Source organism: Pyrus communis, chromosome 5 (genome assembly GCF_041283825.1).
Source record: "Pyrus communis isolate YQ-2024b chromosome 5, ASM4128382v1, whole genome shotgun sequence".
Taxonomy (NCBI): domain Eukaryota; kingdom Viridiplantae; phylum Streptophyta; class Magnoliopsida; order Rosales; family Rosaceae; genus Pyrus; species Pyrus communis.
Window position 1 is genome coordinate 14,131,921 of NC_142569.1, and position 24,017 is coordinate 14,155,937.

Consider the following 24,017-nt stretch of genomic DNA (forward strand, 5'->3'; position numbering starts at 1 on the left):
AGATTGCCAATTTCCTTATGCCCATTGCACATTGCTGGATTGCCCATTTCCTGATGTCAGTTCACCAACTCTGTAAAAGGTCAGTTCACCAACTCTGTAAAAGGAAAAAAATTCTTCTCTCTTTCTAAAACTTTAAATACATAGCCCACTCATTAAATTCCATTGCAATCTGCAATACTTGAAATTCATAGGAAAATAAAATATCTAGACTGTGCAAGGAACAAGAAGATGGGTGGTGAGGCAGTTTTGTTGCCATGGTGGTGTTCCGATGGTTGGGGGATCTGGGTTGGGTGTTGGGAGTTGGTGCGGCACTGCAGCGGAGTAGGGGTGTCAGGGGCTGAATCACATTAGGGTATTTTAGGAATGATGGTGGGTGAGAAAAGAGTGTTTTCTTCTTTTAACATTTTTGGTGGGTGAAAAATTAAAATGGAGTGGGTGCAGTACCACTCATATATAATTAATAAAAAGTTTTTTTGGGCAAATCGTAATGCTACTCACACTTATAAATAATAAACATTAAGTTATACATATATATAAATAATCATAACCATATTAAAAGACAAATCAATAAATAATGACATATCTGTTGAGCACGTTTCTAAGCCTTCTCCACTATTTCAAATTTTTTTTTATTGTCGAAACACTATTTCAAACTTTAAAGGACTACACTTTGTAGAGCTTGATTCTTTTCTATTTTTGGACCCTATCGGATGATCTTTGTGAGATTTAACATTAGGTTCAAGAATTGAGGTAAGAAATTCACAAAGTTGCCTTTTAGTATCCTCTTTTTGAGTCAGAGGCAACTTTTCAAGCTTAGCTTTAAACTCCAATAGAAGGATGTCCACACATGTCCACTTGTCATTCGAAAGTTCATGGTTATGTAACCAACTTTTTATCTCTAGCTTCCAAAATTATTCACGTTTCTTTTTACACGTCCTGACTTCGAATGGACAATTTATGAGCCGAGATCTTGAGTTTCTCTTTCTTTCATCTAGTGAAGTTTTAAAGGCTTAATAATACCCACCTCTATCGCAACCAATAACAACATATGTATTTGTCTTAGAATAACGGTCGCAAACCTTTGCATTAATACTATCTTACGAACTTCACCGATGAGGTCTTCTCAACTTCAAAACATTTCGCCAACAAAGATAGCATTTTATCGGGCTCACCAATTGTTGATTGACTTCCTATATATCACACACCTACACATTTATATATATAGAATATACATATACTATTTATCAAAGGGCTATACATATTTTAGTTTGCTTTTATCTTTAATTGAAGAGTCGTGTACATTTTGGTACGTTACTGAGTGTTACGGTGCCTCACCAGGTGTAAGTTAGGTGTTTTTGTCAAGATTAAATTTCATTGATGGCCTGCTGATCTAAGCTGAATCTAGTAAGATGGATAAAAAAAAAAACTATGTACATAAAGTGCGTAAGGGATGACTAGTAAGTTGTGACTTGTCAGCTGTAATGAAAGTTATGAACTTATGTTGGTGTGCCCTTATTTTGTCTTTCTTCATATGTGTGAATGCCTTGCATTTTTATACGGTGAAAGTAAGGTTCTTGAGTTGGGTAATTTTATTTGTCCGTTTTTTTTATTTGACATCTCCGTCGGATTGTCCGGAGCGTATAAAACTTTTGTAACCTTTGTGTAAGTCAGGTCAACTAGTACAATTGCTGAACTCAAACTGATCGAGTCTCGGTGGGCAACTACTCTATCCTCCCTTGCTTGCTTTTCATTCCCAATTTCTACCTCTGTTTGTCTTTTACTTAGTTTAGTGCCTAGATAGATATAGAGAGATGGTGGATCATGACTCGCTTACTTGGGACAAGACACATAGTTTCAGGCGGAGTTATGGACTCTCTCTTATGACCTCTCGATAGCTTCAGAAATAAAAGTGGCAAACTACCCCATTGATTATTAATGAATAACTATTAAGACCTGTTTAGTTTGATTTTTATCATAATATGGTGGTGAGATTGATAGTTATAATGATTGTGTAATACATTATGCTGATATCAAACAAAATGACTCAGAGACTTAATGGTTTTTCTTTAATAGTCCAATGACTTAATTTGTCACGTGTGCTTGGAAAGTCAGATACCAAATCTTATTCAATCTCTATTGATGAATAACCATATACTTTTTTTTAAAATAAGAATAAATAGTAGCAAGTCATGACTATTTATCATTTCTGGACTCAAAAGAGACATTGAAGAAGTTATTTCTGCTCTCCAAGATTTTGTAGTATGAAATGCACTTTTTTGTGTGAAAATTATTAAAAAGTCTTCAAACGAATGTACTTGGAAATTTCTTAAAAGAAATTGGTGACTAATTAATTGGGAAAATTCGAAACCGTGGACGCAAAACGCGTGAAGGGAGGGCCCCATCCCATGTGCCCCCTTTTTATACTTTTGTAACCGGTCATCTTTTACGCATTGCTTTTCCCAAAGAGCCTTTGGAACTTTGTGCATGTAGTCGAGGGGAGATTTTTTAGTGTGATCGTCACACGAGATGTTACATTACGTATTTTTATATAAATGATTGGTTATGTGTGTTAAAAAATTAATAACTTAAAAATTAAAATTTTTTATTATTACATAAAAATACGTAATATACCATCTGTATTTTCGTCATAATTAAAATTTTCTTTGTGCTCAAAAGCCAATTTCTCAGTAAATTCTGAAGCCAATTCTTTGTAAATTCTGAACTAGTCTCCCTCTCTCTCTCTAGTTTCATGAGATCCGCCTTAATTATGAACCTCTCTCTCTCTCTCTCTCTCTCTCTCTCTCTCTCTCTCTCTCTCCTAGTTTCATGAGATCCGCCTTAATTATGAACCTCTCTCTCTCTCTCTCTCTCTCTCTCTCTCTCTCACTCACTCACTAGAGCACCATATAAACAAAGTTTATATTCTTATAATCATTTTACATCTATAGATATGCATGCATAGTACCAATATATTTAAGCATGCCGAGATTAATAAAGATCCTCAGTTCATTACTCCGAGCATTCGAAATCAGGTCTGTAACGAACCTGAAACGGAAGGAGAACTTGTCATAAATTATTTCGTCGAAACTTGTGACAGCAATGCATAAAGAGTGCTTTAATCAACAAAGTATCTGCAGAAGCTCAACATAAAACACGATGGGGATTGAAGTAGAGCAACTTTTTGTAATATTCAAGGTTTAATCCGATGCCATACATACCATTCACCCACACTAATACAAAGAGAGTGCTTTATATATATATCCTCTCAAAATTACCTCAATATGCCACTTAATTTAAAACAGAGTGAATTGCACTATATGCAATTGAAAAATAAAGAAAAATTAGCTAGTCAAACAAAGAAAAGATGGATTCAAGCTGTCCACTATAACACATAATACAAATTACTGATGTATATGAGCATATCAGTTTAAGACAGTCACTATCACATACATTTAAATTGATTTTTCACAGACATGATCTTCATAAAACGAATATGTGTTCAAGCAGCAAGGGAGCAATCCATAGTTTATTGTTTTATAAGAAACCCATGAATATGTATGAGCATAGTTGGTTTCGAATGCCATGCAGCAGTCAAGGTGTTTGTTACCAATTTGTATGTTGAAATATAAAAAGCTAAGTATACAGACTCTATACCTCTCCCAAAGAAATGCTTGGAATGCAACTGATGGAATGTTATGTTCGGGTGACTGGAAAAGTGCCGCATGTGTACCGAATGATCTTTGTGAGATTTAACATTAGGTTCAAGAATTGAGGTAAGAAATTCATAATGTTGCCTTTTGGTATCCTCTTTTTGAGTCAGAGGCAACTTTTCAGGCTTATCTTTAAACTCCAATAGAAGGATGTCCACACATGTCCACGTGTGTCATTCGAAAGTTCATGGTTATGTAACCAATTTTTTATCTCTAGCTTCCAAAATTATTCACGTTTCTTTTTACACGTCCTGACTTTGAATGGACAATTTATGAGCCGAGATCTTGAGTTTCTCTTTCTTTCATCTAGTGAAGTTTTAAAAGCTCAATAATACCCATCTCTATCACAACCAATAACAACATATGTATTTGTCTTAGATCTTTTAATAACGATTGCAAACCTTTGCATTAATACTATCTTACGAACTTCACCGATGAGATCTTCTCGACTTCAAAACATTTCACCAACAAAGATAGCATTTTATCGGGCTCATCAATTGTTGATTGACTTCCTGTATATCACACACCTACACATTTATTATATATATATATAATATACATATACTTTTTATCAAAGGGCTATACATATTTTAGTTTGCTTTTATCTTTAATTGAAGAGTCGTGTACATTTTAGTACGTTACTGAGTGCTACGGTGACTCACCAAGTGTAAGTTAGGTGTCTTTGTCAAGATTAAATTTCATTGGATGGCCTGCTGATCTAAATTGAATATAGTAAGATGGAAAAAATAAAAAAAATAAAAAACTTTGTACATAAAGGGATGACTAGTAAGTTGTGACTTGTCAGCTGTAATGAAAGTTATGAACTTATGTTGGTGTGCCCTTATTTTGTCTTTCTTCATATGTGTGAATGCCTGCATTTTTATACGGGGAAAGTAAGGTTCTTGAGTTGGGTAATTTTATTTGTCCGTTTTTTTTATTTGACATCTCCGTCGGATTGTCCGGAGCATATAAAGCTTTTGTAACCTTTGTGTAAGTCAGGTCAACTAGTACAATTGCTGAACTCAAACTGATCTTAGTCTCGGTGGGCAACTACTCTATCCTCCCTTGCTTGCTTTTCATTCCCAATTTCTACCTCTGTTTGTCTTTTACTTAGTTTAGTGCCTAGATGGATAGAGAGAGATGGTGGATCATGACTCGCTTACTTGGGACAAGACACATAATTTCAGGTGGAGTTATGGACTCTCTCTTATGTTCTCTCGATAGCTTCAAAAATAAAAGTGGCAAACTAGTCCATTGATTATTAATGAATAACTATTAAGACATGTTTAGTTTGATTCTTATCATAACATGGTGGTGAGATTGATAGTTATAATGATTGTGTAATACATTATGCTGATATCAAACAAAATGACTCTGAGACTTAATGGTTTTTCATTAATAGTCCAATGATTTAATTTGTCACGTATGCTTGGAAAGTCAGATACCAAATCTTATTCAATCTTTATTGATGAACAACTAAATAGTTTTTTTTTTTTAAATGAGGATAAATAGTAGCAAGTCACGACTATTTATCATTTCTGGACTCAAAGAGACTTTGAAGAATTTATTTCTGCTCTCCAAAATTTTGTAGTGTGAAATGCACTTTTTTGTGTGAAAATTATTAAAAAGTCTTCAACCGAATGTATTTGGAAATTTCTTAAAAGAAATTGGTGACTAATTAATTGGGAAAATTCAAAATCGTGGACACAAAACGCGTGAAGGGAGGGCCCCATCCCATGTGCCCCATTTTTATACTTTTGTAACCGGTCATCTCTTACTCATTGCTTTTCCCAAAGAGCCTTTGGAACTTTGTGCATGTAGTCGAGTGGAGATTTTTTTAATGTGATTGTCACACGAAATTGTACATCACATGTTTTTATATAAATAATTTATTATATGAATTAAAAAGTTAATAACTTAAAAATTAAAAATTTTCATTACTACATAAAAATACGTAATATACCATCTGTATTTTCGTCATAATTAAAAATTTCTTGTGCTCAAAAGCCAATTTCTCAGTAAGTTCTGAAGCCAATTCTTTGTAAATTCTGAACTAGTCTCCCTCTCTCTCTCTCTCTCTCTCTCTCTAGTTTCATGAGATCCGCCTTAATTATGAACCTCTCTCTCTCACTTTACTGGATCCTCCTTAATTCTGAGCCAGTCTCTCTCTCTTTCTCTCTATTCACAATTAATCTCTCTGCAACTACTACTTCCTGGATCTGAAAACTAGAGGTTATGGATATGGCCTCTTCTTCTTATTCTTCTTCATCCGCGATGCTGATGATGCAAAAAAAAAAAAATTGTTTTGGATATTATTTTGAAGCTGGAGAAAGCAAATAAGCCCTCGTCAAATTGGTAACTTGTCAGAGGTTAGTCAGCGTTTATTGATACTGTTTAAGGCTCTTTCTGTATTTTTTGTCATTTCTTTTTAATTAATAAGTTTAGGTGTTATGTTAATTTCTTCGCTGGTGACCTGTCACCGGATTTCCCTTTGTTTTGTTTGCGTCTTTATCAATTCTCTTCCTTTTGACGTTTGGATTAAACGGTTCTCTTAACAGTTCACACAGTTTCTGAAAAAGCTTCAGTACAAAAGATTGAAAGAGAGAGCAAATGGAAAAAGAAAACAAGGAAGAGAACAGGAGAAAGAGGTCTCAAGTTGATTTTGCATCCTTTTTCACATCTGATTTTTGTTTTTTGACGGTACGAAACATAACCAAAACTTGATTTGCAGGAATCGATCAGGTGACGATGATGATACTGATTGTGAGGCGAGCAAAGCAAGGAGAAAAGGTTTACACTTGTTCATATTAAGATTGCAAATATATGAGTATCTTTCTTTAAATTATAGTCTTTTTAAAGATAATAGGTCCTATCATGTGCCCCATTTTCCACTTTCGTATTTCTCACTCGTTGATTTCGAGCCTTTGAAATTTTGTGCATGTAGTCAAAAGCCAATTCAAGTAAATTCTGAACTAGTCTCTCTCTCCCCCCTCTTGCATCCTCTTAATTCGGTGCAACGTCCTAGTATTATTTCTCTCTAATTAACAATTAATCTCTCTGCAACTACATCTTTTTGCTGTTTCTGAAAACTAGAGGTTATGGACATTGCTTCTTCTTCATCATCCGCTGCTGATAACCCCCCACGTCGAGAAAAGTATGATGTGTTTATCAGTTTCAGAGGCGAGGACACCCGCCTTGGTATTACCAGCCATCTACATGCTGCCTTACTTCAGAAGAAAATTGAAACCTACATCGATGACAAACTTCAGAGTGGAGAAGAAATCGGACCTGCCCTTCGACAGGCAATCGAGAAATCCAAGATTTCGGTGATCATTTTCTCTCAAAACTATGCTTCTTCCACATGGTGTTTAGATGAACTCGTGCATATACTCGAGTGCAAGGAAAGATATGGCCAGATGGTTATACCCGTATTCTACCACATCAATCCATCTGATGTACGAAAACAGCACGGGAGTTATGCGGCTGCATTTGCTCAACTTAAAAAACGTTTCGACAACAGTATCGACAAGGTGCACAAGTGGAGGGATGCTTTGACGACTGCCGCCAATTTATCTGGGTTTGATTATTCAAACAAATCCGGGTAACTAACTCATTCTTTAACTTGTCTAAAGTTATAAATTTTCTTTAAACTTGTGACAGTTTGATTTGTACTAAGATTTGGTAAAGCGTATTTGAGACTAACTATTGCTTTGCTACCTAATCATATACGTCTATACTCCAGGACGGAGACGGAGGCAAATCTAATTCAGAAAGTTGTCGATCATATTTTGGCCAAAATGTGTCGCGAATCATCCTGCGATTTAAAGGGTTTTGTTGGAATTGAAAGCCGCATCAAGCAGATTGAATCGCTGTTAGGCATTTGTTTACCGGATCCTTGCATCACTGTAGGTATTTGGGGCATGGGTGGTATTGGCAAGACCACCCTTGCCGAGGCTGTATTTCGCAGACACTCTTTTAAATTCGAGGCTTCTTGTTTTCTTAAGAATGTTAGGGAGAACTCAGAACAAGCAGGTGGACTAGATCACTTGGAAAAAACACTTTTTAAGGAGATATTAAAGGTTGAAGTTTCTTTGCCCTTAGAATCAATTTTTCAAGAAAGGCTCAGTCGTACAAAGGTCCTCATTGTTCTAGATGACGTGAGTGATTCATTGCAAATGGATCGTTTAGCTGGCGATCATCTCCGGTATGGCAGTGGAAGTAGAATCATTATCACAAGTAGAGATAGGGGCAAACTTGCGCTAACTGGTGAAGAGGCTAAGATCTACAAGGTTGAGGGATTAAAATCGGATGACGCTCTTCAGCTCTTCTGTTTGCGTGCTTTCAAGAATAACGGTGCTTGTGCTTTCAAGAATAACGGTGCTTGTAGAACAGATTTTAAGGAGTTGGCAAAAAAGGTGGTTGCTTATGCTGGACGCGTTCCTTTAGCTCTTACAGTTTTGGGGTCCTTGTTCTTCAATTGTAAGAGCAAAGAAGAATGGGAAGATGAATTCAACAAATTGAAACGATTTCCCATTGAAGATATCCAGAAAGTGTTGAGAATAAGTTATGATAAATTGGGAGACAATGAGAAGGATATATTTCTGGATATAGCATGTTTTCATAAAGGGAAGTCTGTGGTTGAGGTAAAACGAATGTTAGATGTTCGTGGATTCTTTGCGACATCTGGAATTAGAATTCTCATTGAGATGTCTCTCATATCAATTGATTCAAAGGGGAGAATGGAAACCATAGAGATGCACGATTTGCTACAAGAAATGGGAAGGAAAATTGCTCAAGAACAAGATATTAAAGATCCCGGTAAACGGAGTAGGTTGTTCAATGATGAGGATGTCCATCGTGTATTGAGAAGTAACACGGTAAGAGCCAAATGCATTCAATTTTTTAGAAAATAAAAATTACAAACTTGAGATGATAACAGAACAAAGTAAAACTAATTTATAATAAAGTAGTGAGATTGTTAAAAGATGAATTTGATCGAATATTTATTGTGTTAGGAAGTGTTTGGAATATGAACAAATGTTTGTTTATTTAGACAAGTAGAGGAGGATACAATTATGTTGGATATTTAAACTTTCTTCTTATTCTCAGGAAACTCCAAATGTTGAAGCCATACAGGTTAATTGGTATAATCTTCAAAAGCGACCATTAAATCGTGCAGACTTCAAAAAGATGTCTGACCTAAGATTGCTAATTGTTCACTCGTGGGCTTCTCTAGTGCTTCCCGATGTCAAATTCAACACTTCTCTGGAGCTTCCCAATTCTCTTCGTTATCTTGAGTGGTGGGGATATCCACTGGAATCTTTGCCGTCAACTTTTTCTGCGGAAAATCTAGTTGAGCTTCATATGCCAAATGGCAAAGTTAAGAAGCTTTGGAAAGAAGAGCAGGTATATTATATTATATGCCTATTTTAATTCTTGTATAAAATCAAGTGTAGAAATTATATTAATTCTTTTAATTTCTATTTCATTTGTTGCAGATACTTGTCAACTTACAAGTTATCGATCTGTCAAACTCTTACTATCTAACTGAAGTTCCAAATCTCTCTGGGAGTCTAAAAATTGTGAAGATAAATCTCAGGGGCTGTCAAAGTTTGGTTGAAATTCCTTCGTGTTTTCAACATTTGGACAAGCTTACTCATCTTAATCTTCAATTCTGCAGCCGTCTCAAGTATCTTCCAGAGATGCCTGGAAATATTCAATACTTAGATTTACAATGGTCTGGTATAAAGGAGTTGCCTGAATCAGTTTGGTCTAACGAAAATATTTCTTACTTGCATATAACTGATTGCAGAGACCTCGAGAAACTTCCAAGCAGCAGGTGTAAGTTGAAAAATCTCAATCTCCATAGCTGCTCTAAATTTGAAAACTTTCCAGAGATTTTGGAGCCAGTGGAACATTTGAAGTCCTTAAGTTTAATTCAAACAGCAGTTACAGAGCTACCCTCATCGATCTGTAAGTTGAAATATCTTGAGAGTCTTGATCTCACCAAGTGCTCTAGATTTTCCAAATTCCCTGAAATCTTGGAGCCAATGGAACATTTGAAGTCCTTAAGTTTAGTTCAAACAGCAGTTACAGAGCTACCCTCATCAATCTGTAACTTGAAATATCTTGAGAGTCTTGATCTCACCAAGTGCTCTAGATTTTCCAAATTCCCTGAAATCTTGAAGCCAATGGAACAATTGGTGTCTCTTTGTTTGGAAGACACAGCTGTCGAAATGCTTCCTTCGTCAATTGGAAATCTAAATAGGCTTCAAGATTTAAACCTTCGTTCGTGCAAGCAACTTAAGGATGTCCCAACAAGTATCTCCAGTTTAACCAATCTTAAACGTCTCAAATTTAAGGGCTGTCGGAGACTTGAAAAATTGCCTTCCACTCTCTGTTTTCGCTCTTTAAAAAAACTAGAACTCAGCCGCAGCGGTATATTGGAAATACCAGCAAGCATCAAACAAGCATCTCGGTTGTCTATGCTCGACTTACGCGGGTGCCATCAGCTTCAATCTATACCAGAGCTCCCAGTGCTATGTGATGTTAAAGCTCAAGGCTGCACGTCGCTGAAGATAGTGTCAAGTTCAAGGACAGCACTCACACAAGGTTGGGATAAACCTAATTATTGTTGCAGAATCTTTACTAATTGCCCAAAATTGGATAATAATTCAAGGAGCAACATAATGGATGAAGCACAGATTGCAATTATGCGAATGGCAACTGTTGCGCCTTTTGAGTACCATCGCCGGCATCATAATCCCTGGCCTCAGATTAACATTATTTGTCCAGGAAAAGAAATTCCAAATTGGTTCAGCTATCAAAATGAGGGATCTTCAGTAGACATCGAGCTTTGTCCAGATTGGTTTCGAACAGGTTTATTTGGTTTTGCTCTCTCTGTTGTTGTTCCTCTGGATTTATATGACTTGGGTGTCCTCTCTAGTGTAAGAGCTAATTTCATTGTCAAATTCATGGGTGAAAGCCATGAACTGTTCAGTTCTAAGTACATTAGACCAGGCGCCCAGAGTGAAAACTATTTACTGTTCGGTTCTGAGCACCGCCAACATCACGTGTATGTGTGGAATGAGGCCTTTAGAAGTGAAGAGGTAGGAAAAAACTGCTCCCCTGATGTTTACAAACTTGCCAAAGAGGCCTCTGTTGTCTTCTGCCCGGATTTTGAAGATTTTGAAGATTTTGAACAACCTGCTTCTGCTTCCCTTATGAAGGTGGAAAGCTGTGGTATATGCCCATTGTATGCGGAAGATGCTGAGAAATTCAAATTTGGTCATGTGTTCAAGTCGAGGGGACCAAAAGTAGAAGAAGAAACAAGACAAGATGATGATTCCAAAGGTGGTGGATCAAGTGATGAGTCTGAAGCAAATGACAGTGATTAGGAAAAACTTTTTAAGGCAAATTTGTACTTTGATAGCTCACTTGTCTGACCAAGAAATAAGACAACAACTAGGCAAGGGCTTTATTGTTTTGGTATTGTTTATGCTTTATACATTATGAAGCGCTAGTTATGGAAGTGTATAATAGCCTATTTGTTATCTTTAAAACTTGATTTACCTTTATATCATAACCATAGACATTAATTAACACACCATGCTAAGGCAAATTAAAAATCTCACAACCAGGCGCGATAGTTTAAACATTCAACACGACAAAAATATGTGTTTGTTCAAGGGCTGAACTGCAATGAGCCAAAAATATGATCGGCCCGATTGGACTAACACCGGAAAAACTCAGTGTTTTTGTTTGCACCAAACAAAGATCAGCGAAACAAATTTTATTAGAGAGGGTAAAAAATTACAGAGTATTAAGGCTGAGAAAAGAAAGGCACAGCCCCAGTTTAATTATACAATCATCAAATTTGTAACAACGATAAAACTATAGGGCTCTTTGCTTCAATAGGACTAGGAACTTTCCAAAATTAAGGAGAAAAATTATACGTCGTGCTACAAGCTACAATGCCAGCATTGGAGTAATTATTTGCAGGTTCAAAAATATTGGATTTATCAAACATAACATTGCTTGTTAGCACTGCTGGAAGAGGGCGTCCCTCCCTAAACCGCTCCATCAAAAATAATGCGGCATGATGGGTAGTCATTCTATCAATCTAGACTGCACATTTAGACATGACTCAATTTAAAAGTATACATTTATGGATGTTCGTACGTCAATTGGCCAGCAAAAGATTACTCCCAATGACAAATTAAATTTTATATCTACAAAATATCTATGGCATATGTAAGTTTTTACATCAAAATACGAACACATCATGCAACGAATGAACATCCAGCAGCAAAGCATCTCGCAGAAAAATATGATTGATTGAGCCTGTTATGTTCAGCAATTCAAGCTAATGAGAAAGTGCATTCATATAATCAATATTTAACATAATGTGCCCCTGGTTATCATTTTATACGGAAATTCCTTCAGCAAAACAAATATACAGCTTTAAGAACCTATTTGTCGATATGATCCTGACCCAAGAACATTTCCCCCGTATGCGACAATCCTAAATACTCCATAGTCATCTTATACTGCAGGTTTTCACTACCGCACAATTTCTAAAGTCTGCTTACCCCCTCAGGTCGAATGGATACACCAGAAGGTATATTAATGACCTGATAACATAACTCTCTCAACCTCACTAACTGTAGTATAAATTCTTCATCTACTTATTTTCTACCATTTGAACATCAATTCCGCATTTATACTAACACGAAATAAAAATCTCAGCTTAGATAAGAGAATTAAGACATCCCGACCTCACATTTACCACTTCAACTACAATTAGACTACAAATTCAAAATCAATCTGATTCGGAACACAAATATAATCATACACACACATCCAATTATACATATACACACATGCATATACATATATATATATATATAGAGAGAGAGAGAGAGAGAGAGAGAGAGTACCTGAGCAAGGACCTGTTTGGGCGACCAGAGCCCTGGGAGAAAGCGACGGCTTCATTGCCACTAATCCGGCCATCGCGGTCCAAATCGGCCCGTCGGAAATACGCATCGAAGAGATCCAGATTCGCCGATTGGTTCTGCGGCGATGCCATTGCCACCGTCGGATTGCGATTCGCGGGAGATCAGGCCACGGAATCAATCGAGAGCGCCGCGCGCTCAGGCTGCAGTACGCGTAAGGAGCGCCCGGAAGAATCAGAAAACCACGAATTCGGAGGACCATGATTTGGTTGCCCTTCTTCTCCGATTCGGAGGAAAATCAAAAGACGATGGAGACACTGAGCGATGCCGGCAGTTTGGGATAGAAAAACGATGATTTTTCGTTTTGATTTTTTGTGACAAAAATGATGTTGTATTTGTGTTATATTTCAAAATTACCACTGGTCCTAATGAGCCTGGCCCATTAGGTACTACCATAACATATACCATTTAGAAATCGAGTCGGTTTGCAAGTTTATGTTTTCGATTTGTCAACTTAATGCGAGATTGAGAAGGAAGCTACAATTTAATGTGAGATTGAGAAGGTGCACATATAGAAAGGTGCAAATTCATGCGAGATTGAGAAGGAATCTACAATTTAGAAATCAGAGTCATTTGTTTGTCGGATATTTGCCATGTTACATTGTGAGACTGTAAATTGCAGATGTACATTTGGACATCGTTCTGTAAATCCGTCTAAAGAAGAAACCTAATTGATAATCTATACACACCCATACATATTAACTACTCTTATCATGGCCGACAAGCAGCTCATGTCCACGACGGTTTTGTGTTCACGTTTCGTCGGTTTCTCGTCTTCTTTTTCTTTAAGGGCACGATCAATGATTAGCATTCTAAATATGATTATAAACCCTTCAAACAACTTCATTACTTGGTACAATTAAGGCATTTTGATTGATCCCTTTTGTGATCACCTCATTTTTGCCATTTAATTAGTCCCTGAAACTTCTTGCATTACATGATGTGCATGGAAAGGTCTATTAAATAAAACATTGGGGATCTTTGAAGTAGTACTATGTTTCATATCAAAATCAAAGAACGGGCCTAATAATTGATGTAATTAGTAAACATTGACACATAATGTAATGCATTCTTAATTGGAGCTACAACCTTGTCTAGTTTCCATTTTTTGTAAGTGTATATGTTAGTTTGGCGTATGTTGTCGGCCACTCTAGATTGAAATGGTCAACTTTGTTGTGGGAGCTTCTTTTGTTCTCACTTGTAGCAAAAATGTCTCAATCACTGAGACAAATTTCTCGAATTTTATCAAGTACATGTCAATTTATGTGCTCCTAACTATTTTTTAGTAAAAATAATTACACCTTCTTATTTGCAAATATTAAGAACAGTTGCTCATGTGTGCGTAAACGGTAGGTTATGAATACAGACATAACTTGGATTCTAATAGGATATTTGGTGTTAAAAGATAAATAATAAAGTTGAGTATTTTTTTAGTATACCGAAAATATGATCTGATACACCAAGTGCCATTTTCAATCATGGACTATAAGTTACTATTTTTTTTTTTTTTGAGATATATTTAATAATATACTATTAAAAGATAACTCTTGATTTGGTTAATATGAAAAGAAAAGGAAATTAGGGTATTATTATTTTATATTAATATGAATATTACTTAATTATTTTGTCAGACATTTATCCATTAGCTGGTGTAGCAGCTAATGGGAGGCCTGGACTGCATACGGCGCTTCCCCAACGCCCACTTCCACCGCCATTTATGTCCCCTGGCCTCTCCACCTCCTCCGTCTTCATCACCGCCGGCAAAAACCCTCCTCCTATTCTCTGCCACATCAAACACCCAAACTAGAACAATCAACACCAAAAATGCCAGTGCTGGGTACAAGAAGAAGGGGAAGATGAAGATGGCAGAGATCTGACTCTCAGACCTCCTTTCTCCCTCACTCAAAACCAACAAACCCAGCAACAAAAACAACAAAACGATGACGATGACGATGGCAAAGCAGAAGAACAAGAAGAAGGGGAAGATGAAAACAGAGCACAAGGCCGTGGCCGAGGGAACTGGACGATAGTGCTGTCGTCGAGCTTGGTGGGTCTGCTCACCGGAATCGGCGTCGTCCTCTTGAACTACTCTGTATGTTTGATTTTTATCCATAACTCAATTGTCCATTTTTCCTTTTCTTGCTTGCTTGTTTGCAAAGTTTTGAGCTTTTATCTGAAATTTTACACAAATTGTAAATGTTCATGAGATGCATTAGGAATAGGATGTGTATTGTCCATCTGTTTGGCTTGAGTCCTGCAACACGTGAGGGGCGCGTGAGGTTATGAAAAACTGTACCACATCGGAAAGTTAAGGAACCTTGCATTAACTTATAACTTATAAGGTATAAGGAGTCGGGGCTACTCCCTCATTTCCAATTTGGGTCGGAACCTCAGGTTCCGTCACTCATTACCCATTTTTTCTTTGCTTTTTTCTTGCTTGCTTATACATAAAGTTTTGAGCTTTTTCTGAGATTTTGACATGAATGGGAAGGTTCATGAGATACTTGACGTGTTCTGGGGTGGGATGCGGCAACGGGGAGCTTCATGGCTGAGAAAGGAGTACATGGGAGATGTAGAAGCAGGTGATTCTGGAGGGTTGTGTAGAAGTCTAATATCTTGCAGTAATCAAGAGATTTAGAGAGAGAGAGATTGAATATGTGAAGAATGATTCTCATTAACTTTCACAATGCACTATTCAAAAGGATATAAATGTCTATTGCCTAGTCACCAATCTTACATAACAGTCTTATCTACTAATTACTTAACCAATATGGTAAAGCACTAATCTGGTGCCTTGAGTGCACTGTGATATGGTGATCCTCAATTACCCTTTAACAGTTTGATTGTTGCCATAATAAACTTGTTTCGAGATGCTTTTGAGGATGGTTCACAATATAACAATGGCAATGAGCAAGGAGGAGAAAAAGGAGAGAATTTATTAGTGAAATTGGGAGTGCCTATTTCGGTTTTTGATGGTTTCAAGGCAGCATCGTGTCCTTTTGTCAAGGCAATTGCTGCTTGTGTCACACTTGGGACTGGGCACTCGTTAGGTCCTGAGGTCCTAGCGTTGAGATTGGAACTTCTATAGCCAAGGGTATTGGTGCTGTGTTTGATAAAAGTTCACAAAGAAAGCTCGCTTATGTGGCTGCTGGAATTGCTTCTGGTTGGTATTCAGTTTTGTGTATATCTATGCTGCCGTTATCAATACATGTATGCCCTCATTGTAATTGTTGTTCTGTTTTGACAGGGTTTAATGCTGCTGTTTCCGGTTGTTTCTTTCCCATAGAGTCCATCACCACCTAATTCCTCATCCATTTCACTTGTGAATTCCACTTCTATGGTCATACTTAGTGCTGTGATAGCTTCTGTAGTTTCAGAAGCTGGTCTTTGTTCTGAACCAGCCTTTAAGGTCCCATACTATGACTTCTGCTCACCTGCTGGTACACTATCAATTATCTGTTGATTCTTCAAAATAATATATATAAAAACTTATGTGCCGAGTGAACAAAAAATGGCTCTTTTATTTAAATCATTTCTGCAATTGACTATGGCATCAGTAAGTAATCTTGGAGTATTTACTTGCTCCTGGTAATGTGATTTGCCTTTACTGAATATGGTTTCTGAATTTTCCCATTATTTGGGTAGTTGATTTACATTGCATGTTCCAAATGGGTAATTTCATATATGATTGTGTTACAATGCTAGTTTATTCACTCTACTGGGATGAATTTTCCGGGCATACCTTTAGTATATCTAGAGGTTGATGTTCAAGTTATTGTTTAAAGGTGTGGTTTTAATAATGAGACGTATTCGTATCATTTTCTGAGCTTCCGCTGTATCTATTGCTGGGTGTCCTATGTGGCTTGGTTTCATTAACCTTATCAAAGTGCACATCACACATGTTGGTATTTGTTGACAATCTTCACAAGACCGTTGACCTACCAAATTTTTTTTTTCCCTATCGTGGGTGGCTTGGCTATTTGGCTGATGGCATTGGCATATCCTGAAATTCTTTATCGGGGTTTGGAGATGTTGACATTTTGCTGGAATCTCGACCACTTGAGAAAGGCCTCTAAGCTGATCAGTTTCTTCAGTTGGTAGTGGTCAAGATAGGTGCAACCTCATTGTGTCGAGCCTGTGGATTAGTTGGAGGCTACTATGCTCCATCACTTTTTACTGGTGCAGCAACAGGAATGGCATACGGAAAATTCATCAGTTCTGCAGTTCTCAGTCCAATCCTATACTTCATCTTTTCCATATTGGAAGTACCATCACCGCAAGTATACGGTCTGGTAATGTTCAACTGGTATGCTTGATATAATGTCATTTTCATATCTAGAAGATAGTTTACCTTCAAAATTGAAATATCTGGCAATGTTCAACTAGTATGCTTGATATCTGGCAAGATAGTTTACCTTCAAAATTGAATGCTATTATCCAGAAACCTATGGCCATTACCTTCAGGGGCAAATACCTTTCTTTTTAGAAGTAGAATGTGTTTCCTGCAATTGTATTAGTTCTAAAGTGTCGAATGGTCTTTTGACAATTGACATGGAGTGTACATAATATCATTCTCCATGGTAAACTTGAAAAGTCTGAACTTTTCTCGGTGAATATATTATTTCTCTTTCTGGTATTTGCCTGCTAAATTCTGAAGGTATCCCAAAATCTGGATGGAGTTGACAATCGGAGAGATTCCATGTTCAGGTTGGAATGGGTGCTAGTCTTGCAGGAGTCTGTTTCTTTTTGAATTGACACAAGATTATCGTATTGTGCTGCCGCTACTTGGAGCTGTGGGGTTATCTTCGTGGATTACATCTGGACAGACGAGGAGAAAAGTTATCGGGAAGACTAAGAAACTCAAACAGGGAAACAATAGTAGCATTCAACAACCTGAAGTGCCTTCCCCTACTGCAAATGGGATATCTTCAAGTGGTGCTTCAGCTGAAAGGACATCTAATGCAAGTGACCTGTGTGAAATTGAAAGTTCACTCTGTATAGATGGGTCTGATACTGATACTGATACCGAACACTCAGCAAGTCTTCCAGTCGATGCTCGATTGCTGAAAAGGGCTCAGAGTTGGTTCTGCCTGAACAACTACAAATCTAAATACAACTGATGGACACAGGAACATATACAAAGTTATTAGAAGAGAAACCGTCAAATTGGGGTTTTCCTTTTAGCATTTTGCCTTGTAATATAGTTACTGGTTTTACTGCAATACCGTATAGGTTATCGTTTGTTAATGAAAAATGAAAATTCGTTTGAGTAAAGAAATGAGTTAAGCAGATTATAATCCTAGTTTCTGACATCCAAACTTTTCAAAAACATCAGTCACCTATGCCCAATCATTCAGGATAATGCGGGTTTGAGTCTAGTAATAAATGCTTCCTCTATGAACATCATACGACATCCTAAATTTCTAATCCCATCTTCTTCCCAAATGAAAGAGGAAAATTGGATTTTGGAGCACCAAAATCAGGGGCAGTGGACTACCGATTGAACTTACGATTCTTGAAATAAGCATGGTTTTAGGGTTCCGACCAAAGAATTCGGTTTTGGGATACAACAGTATAATGACAGTTCCATGCCTTCCTATTTAACTTTTAATAGTTCAAAACAGTGAAGAAAAAAACATGTACAAGAGGCCAAATTTGGGTACTTATCCATGATAGTTTAAACAAGCGTTGAATTCTTACAAATACAAGAAATGCTAAGATACATGAAATGCTACTGCTCAGATAAATTACCAACTTCACAAATCGAAGGACGGTTAAGTTTGAATGACTTTGCTTGTGATCAAGTTACCCTAAATAAATTTGATTGTGATAACGTTTATATCTGGTCCGCAGGCTTATTCATAGTGTCTTGTTCAACTTTCACAGTTGGTGGTTCATCCACTGATCCAGATCCCATATCCAAAGCCTGCAAATATCAATGTCAGAAAACTATTAGTGGGATGGTTTTCTTATGAAAGAGGAACCTGATTCTAATGGACTTATGTGTTAATTTCACCTTTGCGCCTGTTGTTATCTCATCTACTGCTGGATCATAGCCTGAGCTTCTAGCGTTCTCCGAGGTCCCTTTCTGGATCTCCAGTGTGCCACAACAACCAGAATTAGATAATGTTGAGGCAAATAAACATAACAAATAGGTTATCATCCATGTTTATGTAAGTTTTAAAATGCGGCACAGCAAAGGAAATGAGCACATCGTAAGAAAGTAATGCTACGTGCAGGATATAAACATATAATCATAAACAGCAGTAGATGCCATAGCTGGCAACATTATATTCTCATAAGAAAGAAAGGGAACATTACTAATCACCAATGTAGGCTTCACGTAACAATAAACAAGAGACAGGATAACAGGGGAGCAACAGAACACTATGAAGAGACAAGCTTCCTCTTTATATATGATTTGGATGATTTGGATGATTTGAATAGATTCTAGTCAAATCCAGGTGTTAGTAAGTTTATGGTTGGAGCTGTCAAGAATGGTGCATATTGAGTTGGTTCATTGCATCATGCCATCATCTAAACGAATGAAACAGTAAACTCCAGGGGGACTATTTAACTTGTGTACATAAGAGATTTTGTTTTTCCTGTAACTTTCATCTTTTAGCCTTTCGTCAATATGTTTCTGTTTTTTTGCCATGGACAAACAATATAACCACTTGTCCTTTATCAGACAATGAGCACAGTTTTACTATACATGAAATTTAATGCAGTAGTGTTTAAGAATATAGCTGACCCCACTTAGTAGGAAAAGGCTTTGTTGTTGATGTAGTGTTTAAGACTAGACAAATGAATTTGCAGCCAAATACAGTGAATTATAGTCTAAATGATTCCACACCCAAAAAAAAGTTGAGCTCGAGAGATGATTTGTGACATACCGGATCTTTAACTTCAGGTTCAATGATCTCTTTCTTTACTCTGCTTGGTAAAGGCTTACTGTATAAACCATAAATAGTAAATTGCAAAGACGGAAGTGCTAGATAATGAGAGCAAATTAGGAGAATAAATTGAAGTACCGTTCATCATCAACCTCCATATCAGAATCTGGATCCCACCTCTCGTCTGGGTCATCCTGTTCCTCATTCTCCTGAAAGAATTTCACAAAGAATAATATTAAAACATTGAATACAAGCCCATATAACAAAGTTAAATATTGAGTACAAATAACAACTTAATTTAGATAGATTTGAACTAGCAAGCAACATTCTTTATACATAGATTAATAAAAGTCAGACTGGAGCTTTGCTGCTATTTAGATACACAACTTTTCCCTTTGGATCATCACTATACTCATTAAAAATGTCTATGAAACTTCCATCAAGTATTCTACCAGTTATGGAACAAGAACTATCATATTACAGGAAGGAAGTGGAAAACATAGGAACGTCAAAATGTAAGCTTGATAGCAAATAAATGGAAGAAAAAGACAAAAATTTGGATCTTCTGCTCAGGAACAATGTGGCTTTGGAGTAAATGCGGGCACCAGTTAGCTTATGTTATTAGAAATCTTGAGAACAAGAAGTTGTCTATTACAAGTTACTAATTTAGACTTTAGACAGAAGAAAAGTTCATGCACTTTAGCTGTATCATGTCAAATCAGAAGAAATAATTTCAGTCAGATGATTATTATGTTTTGATGAATATAGAAGATGGAAAAATAAATTAGCTGAGAAAATGATTAGTTGCAGAAACATACCTCCGGAAGCTCAGTATCAGGAGGTCTTTCCTGAAACTGGACACTGGGTGCATGCTGCAGACTGGAGAGGTTTTCAAGAAGCTTTGACCGTATTTCTTCTAGTAACATGTGAGAATTCTTATTTTCCATATTACTCGGGGCAACATGAAGAGTATAATCTGGACCGAAATATTCATAATACTCGTGCTGTGGCATTTTGTCCTCAATTTCTGCTCCAAGTGCTACTCCTGTCTGTATTACAAACAACATATCAAAAACAAACAAATTCCAAAGACACAAGACTAAACAAAAATTAGATGCACCATATGCAGATGCTGTGAAACTACGCATCTCACATTTAAAACAGTGTATTAAAGAGTAGTCATCTGCCAGGCACTATAGTCGTATTATGCAATCACAAAACATTAACATGATATCTGGAAAGAGATTATAACTTGCAATAAAAAACATGCTATATGTGCACAATTATATCATAAGTGAAATACTTTGGAAACATTAAAAGGTAGAACAGAATATGAGAAGTATACCTCGTAGCACCAACAACGAGCAACATTGCGAATGGTATAGCCACCGCCACCTAGAAGCAAGAGCGGGACATTGAAGGATCTCATATATCTAACACACTCGGCGTGGCCTTTGATGGAAAGATTGAAGCAGCCAAGCCTGTCCCCAGATAAGGAATCAGCACCACACTGGAGAACCACAGCCCCAGGCTTAAAAATTTCCATCACCTTCCCAATGATGGGCTTGAACAAGTAATGGTAGCTCTCATCATCAATCCCGTCATCCAACGGAACATTAAGGGAGTAATACTTCCCTTTCCCGTAACCAATATCACGAATGTCCCCCGTGCCAGGAAAATAATCCCCAAACTTGTGAAATGAAACAGTCATGACCCTGTCCGTCGTGTAAAATGCCTCCTCAACACCGTCTCCATGGTGGATATCAATGTCCACATACAAAACGCGCTGTTCAGGCAAAACTTTAACAATTTCAGTAACCCATTTCAGAGATTGCACAATACAAACCCAACATCAAAAAGTTCAGACTTTAACTATGCAATTAACATTTTTGATAACCCAATTCAGAGATCATACAAAACATAACAAACCCAACAATCCAAACATCAAAAAGTTCAAAACTTTAACACTATGCAATCAAATTAACTAACCTCATGCTGCTTAAGAAGTTCCAAAATTGCAAGAACAATGTCATTCACATAGCAAAACCCAGAAGCCTCACACTTCTTAGCATGGTGCAAACCACCGGCCCAATTAATCGAAATATCACAAATCCCATGGTTGAGCTTCACAGCGCCGCCGACCGACCCACCAGCATAGGTCTGGCAAAACGAGTACAACCCATCAAAGACAGGGCAGTCCTCGCCGACATTGAACCGCTTGAGCTGCCGCAGCTGGTCCTGCTGCGTTTCGGGGGTGATGTTCCGGAGGAACGCCACGTAATCGTCGGCGTGGAAGCGGCAGAGGTCGCGGTCGCGGGCTGGGTAGGGTTTGAGGACCTGCATGTTCTGGAGGAGGCCATAGTGCGCGAGGAGGGCGTGGGTCATCCGAATCCGGTGGGGCTTCATCGGGTGTCCCTGCCCATAATAGTAATTTCCCACTTCTGGGTCGTAGAAATAGCTCACCTTCCTCTTCACTCCGTCGGCACCCGACACTAGAGAGTTGCCGCCGGTGTCCATCGTCGGCGGAAACCAGATTTTTCAGACGAAAATTGGAACTTTTTATATATTTTCAGATTGGTTTGTTGGGTTTGGGGTTATTGGGGGGGGTCCGTTTTAAACCGGCGGGTAGGGCATCAAATCAATGCAAGGAAAATGCCTTGGTTTTGGTTTATTTATATTTGATTTATTTAATGAAGAAAGGAAATGTCTTGGATTTAATTTGAATGGAAAACTAACCAAAAATCTCAAAAAACTTTCTTTTTAATTATCAGGACAAATTTTTTTTAAAATGTTGATCCTATCCTGCACACATATGTATAAGATTGCTCAGTATTCAGCAAAATTCAAATGAATTCACTAAGGAATACATCCAAAAGAAGAGAAAAGAAGACTAACATCTTCAGATTACATTCGAATGCTAAAATCAAGGTGGCAAACATTGCAGCAGCCAAGACAACATGGATTCACATGACCTTCATCAAAACAAAGACAAGTTAGTCAGCTTTCAGAAACAGTGTGTTGTCCAAAAAGTTGTAAATATTGAAAAATTATTTTGTTGTTTAGGAACTAGCTTTTGTATATAAGGGAGTTTTTCCTCCCATGTAGAACACACGAAAACAACATTGCAGAGACACAACATACTCACAACATCCTTCAATCCTCATACACTCAAGCATCCAAAAACCTTCATAGCATCCCTTGTAAACATTTCTTTGTAAACACTTCTCTTTGTAAACATTCTATATATCAATAAAAGTTCAAGTGTACATATTCAAGCAATCTCCAAGCCTTAAGTAAGTTTTCTTTTCTTTCTTTAGTGTGTTTGTTTAATTAGATTTTTAGTCCAAAACAGGGAAATACTATTGTCGTTATATTATTAACCTACTAAACTGACGATCATACTTTGTTCGAGCACTCCGTTATAGTTGAATGTTTGCCATACAAATAACTGGACATTAACCAAGGTACCTCTGAGTTCTTCATAACTCTGAGTTCAGCCTTTAAGGCCTTATACTTGTACTGTGAGTGACCATCATGCTGAAACATGTCGAGTTCCATGTGCAAGGTTTTATGTCTAGTTGTTATAATGGTCATCCGACTATTTAACCCGTCCTGCTTTGCGAATATGGTATCAGAGCCAGGTTTAGCATTTTAATAGTATAATTATAATAGTAAAGTACTTTGAGGACGGAAGTCATTGATACAACTGATATCACACTTGTTTATTTTGTATGAACAACATATATTATTGTCCTTGTAGACCTTGTCAACCACAACCACAAGGTATTTATTGTCCCAAACATCCAACTATAAATAGCATAAAGAGAAGATTAGCATACATATCCAAAAGAATTAGCAAGACTTTGAAGAAGCAAAAGTTTTATCGTGGTTATCTTGAACATCCTTCATTTATTCGTAAATATAATAACACAAAAGTGCAGCATAAAGTTTTAGAAGCAAAAAGAGCAACAGATCAAGTTTTAGAAACCTTGAGAGAAGAAAGAAAGTTTCTAAGAAATCAGTTAACAGTAACTTTAAAGAAAGATAGACTGTAGTTTATGATAGATTACCTTAATTTAGAAATTAGTAAACCTCAAAAAAGAAAAATAACCTTAGACCAAAATAGTTTAGTTTGTTATTTTCCATTGAGAAAGTATAATCATATTTTGCATAGTGAAGAAAATCCTCAAGCCAATAGTATTGTAGATCTTATTATTAGTTAAGCAGAAAATATAAAATTAGAAAATAATAAGCATAATCATTTGTTAAATCAGTTGTTAGAGTATTTTCAGAAAAAATCCATAAAAACAATTAGACAAAATTTAGACTATATTACATCTCAGTTAAAAGATAATAATAAAAATATTCAAAAGTTTCCTAGTAGAAGAGAGATAAAA

General features: G+C 36.9%; 2 protein-coding genes, 1 long non-coding RNA gene and 1 pseudogene across 6 annotated transcripts; 2 read left to right on the top strand and 2 right to left on the bottom strand.

The window, feature by feature from the left end:
- The first annotated feature begins 5,946 nt into the window (after window positions 1-5,946).
- On the top strand, window positions 5,947-11,272 carry LOC137725702 (TMV resistance protein N-like). Of its 2 annotated transcripts, XM_088694492.1 has the most exons (7): window positions 5,947-6,079; window positions 6,269-6,358; window positions 6,442-6,500; window positions 6,804-7,311; window positions 7,453-8,587; window positions 8,820-9,116; window positions 9,209-11,272. In XM_088694492.1, exons 2-7 carry the CDS (start codon window positions 6,321-6,323, stop codon window positions 11,105-11,107), a joined length of 3,936 nt encoding a protein of 1,311 aa, XP_088550618.1. In that variant the 5' UTR covers window positions 5,947-6,079; window positions 6,269-6,320; the 3' UTR covers window positions 11,108-11,272. The 2 variants fall into 2 exon arrangements, with proteins under 2 accessions (XP_088550618.1, XP_088550619.1); XM_088694493.1 differs by lacking the exon at window positions 5,947-6,079 and having other exon boundaries at window positions 6,279-6,358; window positions 6,774-7,311.
- Window positions 10,921-13,411, bottom strand: LOC148696838 (uncharacterized). Its single transcript, XR_015962775.1, has 2 exons — window positions 12,650-13,411; window positions 10,921-11,837 (listed from the first exon to the last, which is right to left on the bottom strand). It is a non-coding gene; the product is annotated as an uncharacterized LOC148696838 (long non-coding RNA).
- Window positions 13,412-14,332: 921 nt separating this feature from the next.
- Window positions 14,333-17,978, top strand: LOC137725708 (chloride channel protein CLC-e-like; annotated as a pseudogene). Its single transcript, XR_015962780.1, has 6 exons — window positions 14,333-14,816; window positions 15,216-15,319; window positions 15,563-15,887; window positions 15,972-16,164; window positions 16,529-17,016; window positions 17,432-17,978. The product of XR_015962780.1 is annotated as a chloride channel protein CLC-e-like (transcript).
- Window positions 17,979-18,362: 384 nt separating this feature from the next.
- LOC137725173 (histone deacetylase 19) lies at window positions 18,363-22,744 on the bottom strand. 2 transcript variants are annotated; one of them, XM_068463765.2, is made up of 7 exons: window positions 21,610-22,744; window positions 20,966-21,406; window positions 20,439-20,669; window positions 19,759-19,829; window positions 19,621-19,678; window positions 18,741-18,812; window positions 18,363-18,650 (listed from the first exon to the last, which is right to left on the bottom strand). In XM_068463765.2, the coding sequence occupies exons 1-7, from the start codon at window positions 22,135-22,137 to the stop codon at window positions 18,561-18,563; spliced, it is 1,491 nt and encodes a 496-aa protein (XP_068319866.1). In that variant the 5' UTR covers window positions 22,138-22,744; the 3' UTR covers window positions 18,363-18,560. The 2 variants fall into 2 exon arrangements, with proteins under 2 accessions (XP_068319866.1, XP_068319865.1); XM_068463764.2 differs by having other exon boundaries at window positions 18,741-18,818; window positions 21,610-22,309.
- Window positions 22,745-24,017: the final 1,273 nt, after the last annotated feature.

Bases quoted from the DNA above. Each gene is read 5' to 3' on its own strand.
- LOC137725702 (XM_088694492.1), top strand. From the start codon at position 6,321: ATGGAAAAAGAAAACAAGGAAGAGAACAGGAGAAAGAG. The intron at 6,359-6,441 runs GTCTCAAGTTGA...CTTGATTTGCAG, and splicing joins GAAGAGAACAGGAGAAAGAG to GAATCGATCAGGTGACGATG. The intron at 6,501-6,803 runs GTTTACACTTGT...TCTGAAAACTAG, and splicing joins GAGCAAAGCAAGGAGAAAAG to AGGTTATGGACATTGCTTCT.
- LOC137725173 (XM_068463764.2), bottom strand. From the start codon at position 22,137: ATGGACACCGGCGGCAACTCTCTAGTGTCGGGTGCCGACGGAGTGAAG. The intron at 20,670-20,965 runs GTATACTTCTCA...TTTGTAATACAG, and splicing joins CTCGTTGTTGGTGCTACGAG to ACAGGAGTAGCACTTGGAGC. The intron at 19,679-19,758 runs GTACTTCAATTT...TGGTTTATACAG, and splicing joins ATGGAGGTTGATGATGAACG to TAAGCCTTTACCAAGCAGAG.